This window comes from Terrapene carolina, unplaced genomic scaffold (genome assembly GCF_002925995.2).
Source record: "Terrapene carolina triunguis isolate 2854851 unplaced genomic scaffold, T_m_triunguis-2.0 Scaffold247, whole genome shotgun sequence".
NCBI lineage: Eukaryota > Metazoa > Chordata > Testudines > Emydidae > Terrapene > Terrapene triunguis.
In genome coordinates, this window is record NW_020664598.1 from 3,675,712 (window position 1) to 3,683,747 (window position 8,036).

General features: G+C 49.9%; 1 protein-coding gene across 1 annotated transcript; it reads right to left on the reverse strand.

The window, feature by feature from the left end:
- Positions 1-5,103: 5,103 nt before the first annotated feature.
- On the reverse strand, positions 5,104-8,036 carry GALR3 (galanin receptor 3). Its single transcript, XM_024200148.2, has 2 exons — positions 7,687-8,036; positions 5,104-6,737 (listed from the first exon to the last, which is right to left on the reverse strand). Exons 1-2 carry the CDS (start codon positions 8,034-8,036, stop codon positions 5,858-5,860), a joined length of 1,230 nt encoding a protein of 409 aa, XP_024055916.2. The 3' UTR covers positions 5,104-5,857.

Sequence of the window (8,036 nt, forward strand, 5' to 3'; positions counted from 1 at the left end):
TCCTTAACTACTTAGTGTTCTGTGCCTGGGTCAAATTCAGCCCTGATGCAGCTCCATTGACGTCAAAGGGACTTCACACACTGCACAGAGCCCTGAGTTTTCATTTTTTCACTCTAGGGCTGTTTCTCCCTCTAAAGTAGTCATGGGTCCTTGCTTTTAAATGAGCTCTATACAGCATTGTTGGAGAAGACAGCAGTGTGGAGGAGGCTGGGGTGCAGTGCCAGCTCTCTGCTAAATTCCTGCAGCCTGATACTTTGCAGACCTTTTGCTGTGAGACTGCAACTGTTGCGGCCGTTTCCCTGTTATTGGTTAGTTTAGCCCTCCAGCTAAGCCAAAATGCACATACCCCCTTGTGGACAAATGGAAGGCCAAACAAGAGGTCCAACTAGGGTGACCAGATGTCCTGATTTTATAGGGACAGTCCTGATATTTGGGGCTTTTTCTTATATAGGCACCAATTACTCCCCACGCCTTGTCCCGATTTTTCACATTTGCTATCTGGTCACCCTAGGTCCAACCTAAAGCCAAAACTTTAACCTAGTCTTTTCCCTGGCTCAAAATGCTTCTGTGAGAACCTGACAAACTGTGCCTGGCGACAGTACTGAGCCCTAGGGTATGTCTACACTGCAATTAGACACCTGCGCCTGGCCCATGCCAGCTGACTCAGATGGGCTCAGGTTGCAATGCTGTTTAATTGCAGTGTAGACATTCCGTTCCGGCTCAGGCTGCAGTGTGAGCTCTGGGACCCTCCCCCCTCACAGGGTCCTAGAACCCAGGCTACAGGCGAAGCCCAGACATCTATGCTACAATTAAACAGCCTCCCGCCCCCCCCCAGCTGACACAGGCCAGCGGCAGGTTTTTAATTGCAGTGTACACATACCCTTAGAGTCAGTGGGAAGTTCAAAGGCACTAGCCCTGGGGAGGTGTCAAGCCTAGCCAAGGACTCTCCTGACCCCTCCTACCACAAGGTTACCTCCACTGCTTCCCCACAGGCCCTTAATTCCCCTCCTCAGGACTTGCCTCTCCAGGCAAAGCACAATCCCCTCCTTAGGGTTCATTGGCTGGGTGCCTTTTTTACGGTTTCTTCCTGGACCCGTTCCACTGTTTCTTCAAAAGCTCCCTCAGGCTCTCCCAGGGTCTTGCACTCAGAAGCTCCTGTCCTTTCCTTGTGTGTACACGTGTGTGTGTGTGTGTCTGTCTGTCTGCCTGTTTTCATAGCGATGCCCAGCAAGTCTTGTCCCTTCCCCAACCTCTCCTGTTTTGAGGGCAGGGCTGCTCCCCTAGCACTTATACCCTGCAGCCTGTGCCATCTCTGGCATTCCCAAACAACAACACTCTCTCCCCCTTCTTCTTCTTGAGCTACCCAGCTCTTTCCCTGTTTTTTTCAGCCGCTACCTCCCAGGATCCTTGCTAGGCCAACAGATCCTGGGCCTCCCTGCCCAGACCTTCTTTTTTGGCTGAAGAAACCCACCAGTTGCCTCTGCTAGGAGCAGGAGAGAGTCACAACCATTTCCCCTCGCTGAACTGGGGAAAGACTGCTTCTATACAACTGGCCCACTTCCCAGGATGCCCCCATTTCCTTTTGGCCTACCAGGGAGTTAGCCCCAGTGTTCTCTAGCCTCATTTCATTCTGCTCATTACATTCTGTCCATAACATTTCATTTTCAATTGAGTATGGGATTCCCCTCTTCCTGCCCTGTTGTGTAATGTTCGTGTATGCTCTGGAACAGCCTTCACCCCAGAAATGGCTGCATTTCTGAGTTACAAAGCGTTCGTTCCGGATCGGTACTCTGTAGAGCCAGCAGGGTGCTTTGGGATCCTCGGAGGGCAGGTACTGTAGAACTCAGTCATTACTGTGGAGTGAGTATTGTGTGTAACCTCTGTTAGAATTCCTTCGCTGTGCCCTCCTGCTGCAGCCCCAGGGGCTGGTGCTCTCTGTGGGCAAAGACCCCTGCTGTTAGCTGAGAGTGTTCACCGATCTCACTCGCAAGCCTTTGATCAAAGGCTCTCTTGCTTTGGGAAGTTTTCTGGCCTCAGAATTCTCTGCTGCGCTGATCAAGAAGGCCAGTTGTGCTGATCTGAGGCCTGAAACATCAGAGAAAGCTGGCTTAGGACAGGGTGCTCCTGGGGCCTTAGACATTCGAAAGGCCTTTGCAAGAGCATGACCCTATGTGAAGGGGAGTGGGTGGGACTAAGACTCCTGTCAGAATGTACAGCTTTCTGTATGCAGGGTTTCTCCTATCTCTGATTTTCTCCTCCACTCCCTAGCCGGCTCCGCTTCCTCTCTCTCAGTGCATCCCATCGCTTGTCAGTGTGAATTAAAGCAAACTCCTCCATCCTCTAGTCTCTTTGTTGCTTTGCCTAGGGACTGCATCAAATGATTTGTTTCACTCTCCCCCACCCCTCCATCAAGCCCTTGCCTCTCGCTCTCTTTTCTTGCATCTGGGCGCAAGCAAACAATACATATTTTAATACAGCTAAATGTAAATGTATACAACTAGGAACAAAGAATGCAGGCCATACTTACAGGATGGGGGGACTCTATCCTGGGAAGCAGTGACTGAAAAAGAGTTGGGGGTTGTGGTGGATAAACAGCTGAACACGAGCTCCCCGTGTGATGCTGTGGCCAAGAGGGCTAATGCGAACCTGAGATGTATAAACAGGGGAGTCTCGAGTTAAAGTAGAGATGTTATTTTACCTCTATATTTGGCACATATGTGACTGCTGCTGGAATACTGTATCCAGTTCTGGGTCCACAAGTCAAGAAGGATGTTGATCATTGGAGAGGGTTCAGAAAAGAACCACGAGAATGATTAAAGATTTAGAAAACAGGCCTTGTAGTGATACACTCAAGGAGCTCAATCTATTTAGCTTAACAAAGGGAAGGTTAAGGGGTGACTTGATGTCAGTCTATAACTACCTACATGGGGAATAAATATTTGATAATGGGCTCTTCAGTCAAGCAGAGAAAGGTGTAACATGATCCAATGACTGGAAGTTGAAGCTAGACAAATTCAGACTGGAAATAAGGTATAATTTTTTAATGGTGAGAGTAATTAATCATTGGAACAATTTACCAAGGGTCATGGTGGATTCTCCATCAGTGACAATTTTTAAATCAAGATTGGCTGTTTTTCTAAAAGATCTGCTCTAGAGGAATTATTCTGGGGAATTTCCGTGGACTGTGTTATTCAGGAGATCAGCTAGATGATTACAATGGTCCCTTCTGGCCTTGGAATCTATGAATCTATCTTTCTCATGACTCCCTATTGAATCCCAGTGATGCTTTCAGCTCCTTCCTGAAATGCTCAGAACTGCCCCCTACATATAATTATGCAGTATGTGTTGGATCAATTTTTTACCCCCAGTTAGTAATCCAGTCTCATCAGAAAGAGGGTCAGGGCGCTCACATAATCCCTGATTGCTCCTTTCCCCCTGTCCCAAATAGGGAAATAATCCCCATTGTGTTAAATGATTGTGGCTGGAGCATGGAGAATAAGGAAGAACACAGACCAGGCAAAGAAACTCACCAAGATTTATTAATCTCACACAGGAGAGAAATCCCAGCAGCTCCTCAAAAGCAACAATCCCCTTTGCCCCAAACCCTGCAGGTGACATCCCACCCACAGTGTGTTCTCCCCCATGGGGTCAGCCCTGGGGGATGTCAGCCACTCTCTTGTCAGGGGCTAGGCAGTGTTGTATAAATGGGAGTGGTCCAGCTACCTTAATGAAACATTCCATTGAGACTGCAGGACCAGGTGGGAATGCAGGGGAACAGTTGCAGGAACAAGGGAGGGTTCCAAGGTGACTGCCCTGAGGCCAGGGGACTCATGCAATGGAACAGCTCTAACTTTGGAGACAGTGCCAGTGGTTATCAAACAAAGGGGCCCATTTCTTAAGCCAGATCTTCCCCATGATTCCACCCCACTAACCAATCCTGTTCCCATACCCGCCTTGCAGCCAATCGAGATTTCCATGAAGACGAAGAAGCATTAGGACAGTAGCGAGGAGTAAAGATTAAACTAAACCTGCTTTGCTGCCATGGGTGCAGTTGCTTGCTGTCTTCTCCCCAGAGGCTGGTCAGGACCAAGTCGCCCTTTGATGCCTGTAGCCTCGTCTCACCAGCTGACTTTGCAACCTGGTTAAGTCCTCCGGTGTTGACTACTCCTATTGTGGTGTCATCCACAAGTTTGATCACAGTTATAGTTACACCAAAGAAACATCTGACATGTCAGGCACTGGCAAGATCCAACCTGGAACATTGCATTGAATTCTGGGACTCACAGTGCCTGTGAGATATTGACAGATTGGATGCAGGTCAGAAAAGGCCTGGAGGGAATGATTTATATGAGGATATTGAAATAATTAAATTACATATAGCTTAGCTATACAGCGATCCGGGGGAGCGGAACACAATAGACTCTTAGCTATTTGAATGGTGTAAACACCAAGGAAGGAGAGGGATTATTTAGGGTGGAACAAAGGGGTGTAGCTAGGAATAATGGGATGAATTTGGAAAGGAACCAAAGACAAATATCAGGATACACTGATGGAAAGATGTATTAGTCTTAGGAAGAGTCCCAGGAGAAGTGGTGGAAGCTCCGTTGCTTGGGACATGCAAAGCTAGAGTGGACAAAGCACTAGGAAGTGTCCCGTAGGGAATAATCCTGTTTTGCTAGGGTGGAGGGAAGAGACCGACTTAATAAACTAACAGAGCTTTTCCATCTTGAGCTTCTATGAGTCTATCAGCATGTGCGGGAGGGGACACTGAGATGTAATAATACCAGGTTTTCCATTTTTTACTTGCTATATACTCATTTTAATAATAGTGATAGTGGTAAAATTAGTATAATAAGCTATTAATATGAGTTGCTGACTTCCTTGCAATTGGGGTTTGGGGCTAGGATTGCAAACAAGGCCCCCTCTGATACAGAGCGGAGTAGCTGGGGGTGGAGGATTAGCACTGGAGCACGGCCTAAACCTGCTGGGAATTACTAGAGAGGAGAAGACACACAGGCGGGGAACAGAATTCCGCTGCTTGGGACGTTAGAGACATTGCCCCAGTTTTTCCAGTGACGGAGGTTTTGAACTGCCCCACTCTCACATACACACACAGAGATCCTATTCCCATCCCTAGTCCAAACAAAATGACTAACTCTCTTCACACATAGCTACACACATTCTTCCAACCACTCCCCCCAGCATTCTGATACCGACACTACAGCCTATGTTTTCAAACAGGGTACGTCAATTTTGCTCGTCTCAATTTTACAGTACCCAAGATGCCATGCAAAATTAGTGGGCACTGTTGAAAATGTAGGCCTAAATGTGTAGGGGGAACCCCCTGGGTGACTGTGAGCAATAGACACACACACAGGGCTTATCAAGGGGCTAGTTAATCTGGTTAATCTCAAGAGGGAAGTTCAGATCCTTGAACCCCAACATGTGGGCAGTGCCTTACACTGGATCACACAGTTAATTGTGTGGTGTCATATCGTACATGGTGGTAAAACTCCTTCCCCTTCTCCTCGCCACATACTTTCAATATAGGCAGTGGGAGTCCAGTCCTTTCCCCAGTGATCATGCTGTGTCTAGTTCTCCATGTCTCTCGTTTTTACGTTAGCATGCTCCTACTTTCTGAATTTCCATTGATGGATTCCACTGCTCCCACAAGAATGGTACAGGCACGTGGGTAGGGGTGGAACAATCAGAAAGAAGCCACAGCTGACACTGTTAAGATTAGCCATCACTGCAGTGCAATTTCCCAGTGGCTACATCGTTCCATCTGCTCGCATACTCAGGAGTGGAAGGGTGACTCCCTCACTGGATTATGCATTTCTCCTCTTGCTTTATATTATCAGTGGACTGTCAGCAGGCCCTGAGGTCTCCCTGGTGAGGTCACAGCCAGTGGGTTGCCAGTTGTTACAGAACTTTCTTCAGCCAGCAGTCCTCTCTGAGCAGAGACAGTGGCATCCTGTAGCTGATGAGTCCATGCCTCAGGGAAATGGGTGTCTTCAGCGCCTTTCCGCAGCGGGCCCTGGCAGCACTTGGCATTTTCCTCCTGGATCTGGGTGACCTCGGTGTTACCTCCATACACACCTGCAGCATTGTTGGCCACATTGGTTACGTGGACTTTATTGCTAGCTCTCTTCTTCTTCCTGCTCTTGTTCTGAAAGAGGAGGCAAGTGAAGACTTGCTTGAACTTCTTGCGGAAATGCTTGGAGATGAGGGCATAGACGATGGGGTTGAGGCAGGAGTTGGCATACGACAGGCAGTGGGAGGCCAGGCGGCAGGCATAGGTGGCTCGGTTGAAGGGGAAGTAGCCAAACCAAAAGCATAGGATGACCAGGTGGGGCAGCCAGCAGAGGCAGAAGATTATGGCCACAGCCACAATCATCTTGGTGACCTTGCACTTGGCCTTACGGGACTCTGAGATTCTCTCGATGGGGTCTACGGAGGTCCACAGGAACTTGATGGTCCTGGCATAAGCCAAGCTCATGACAACCACGGGCAGGAGGTACCCAAACACAAAGGTGAGGATGTCCAGGATCTTCCGGCGTTGGTCCTCCCAGATGGGGACACAGATGGGCACCCCGTGGTAGTGGACAATCTGGTAGTAGCTGAGGTAGGGCCCTGCAAAGAGCAGTGACAGGGTCCAGATCACTATGATGGCAACCGCTGCATTCCAGGAGGTCCGGAGATCCCGGGATTTCAGTGGGTAGCGAATGGCCAGGTACCTGCAGGAGGGATGGGGTGAGGCAGGGTTTAAACAGCAACACAAATGAGTCAGCAAAGGAACTTCACTGTCACTGTCCTGCTATTCCATGCAGCCCCCTCCCAGGTGCTGTCTCCAGTGAGGCCTCTCATCTTCCCTCCTCCACCCCTTGGGAGGGAGGATTAAGCAGAACCCCCTGGGCAATTTGATCTTTCTTTCTTCCACCACTCAAGCATTCTTCCCCCCAATCCCTCCTCCACCCAATGGACTCTTTGATCCTCCTAAGCCAGCCACGGGAGAGATTCTAGTTTCCTCACTGACACCCTGTTGCACTGGGCCTGGGGAATTGATGGGTTTGGAGAGCAGAAATCCAGCCTCAATTCACTCCTGTCTGGAAGAACAAACCAACCTCTCCCCAACGAGGAAGAAAAAAGGCTGGGTAAGCAGACTGTGGGAGAGCTTGTTTTGGGTGCTGAGAGAGAGGAGGAGGAGGAGGTGAGGAGCAACAGAGAAGGGAGGGAGAGAGGAAAGGGAAATGGGGGAGAGGGATAATGAGAGAGGTTTATGGGGGGAAGGGAGAATGGAGGGAGCTGGGAGGGGAGATCTGTGGGTTGGCAGAGAAGGGAGACCTGTGGAATGAGTCAAGGGAGGGGATGGAGATGGAAGATGAGGGAGCTCTGTGGAATAGGTCAGGGTGGATCTGCTAGGATTGTGGTTGAGGGTAAGAGCACATGCATGACCCTGTGCAACAGCCTGCCACTGGATCAGAAATGGACAGCAGTGACAAGGGGCTACAGGGGATCAAACCCCAGACACAGTGAGTGACCCTGTCCTGGGTGGGTTGTGCCTGCTCCTGACAGACACCGGTGGGGTCTGCCTTTCTCCTACACTTACCTCGCCATGCCAATCCAGTCTCTTGAACTGAAGCGAGAGACCCAAAGCGTGAGTGGGGACGGGTGGGGGAGGCTCACCTGTCAACAGAGACGGCTGCCAGGGTGAAGCTGCTGGCGTACATGGTGAGGTAGATGAGGAAGTGCACAGCCTTGCAGGCAAAGGGGCCAAAGAGCCACCCGTCCAGTGTGTAGATGGTGGCTTGGAAGGGGACACAGCAAATGATGAAGCAGAGGTCTGCCATGGCCAGGTTGAGGATGAACAAGTTGGTGGTGTTGTACTTCACCTGGCCATTGTGCAGCAGCACGGCCAGCACCAGCCCATTCCCCACTGTGCCCAGGAGGAAGATGAGGGAGAAGACCACTGGCACGATGATGCCCGCAGCACGCACCTCCAGGCTGTTGGAGGAGGCATTCCAGCTCTCTGGCAT

Excerpts from the sequence above, each read along its gene's own strand:
- GALR3 (XM_024200148.2), bottom strand. The coding sequence starts at position 8,036 with ATGCCAGAGAGCTGGAATGCCTCCTCCAACAGCCTGGAGGTGCGTGCT. Across the intron at positions 6,738-7,686 it reads GCAGCCGTCTCTGTTGACAG|GTACCTGGCCATTCGCTACC; the intron begins GTGAGCCTCCCC and ends TCCCTCCTGCAG.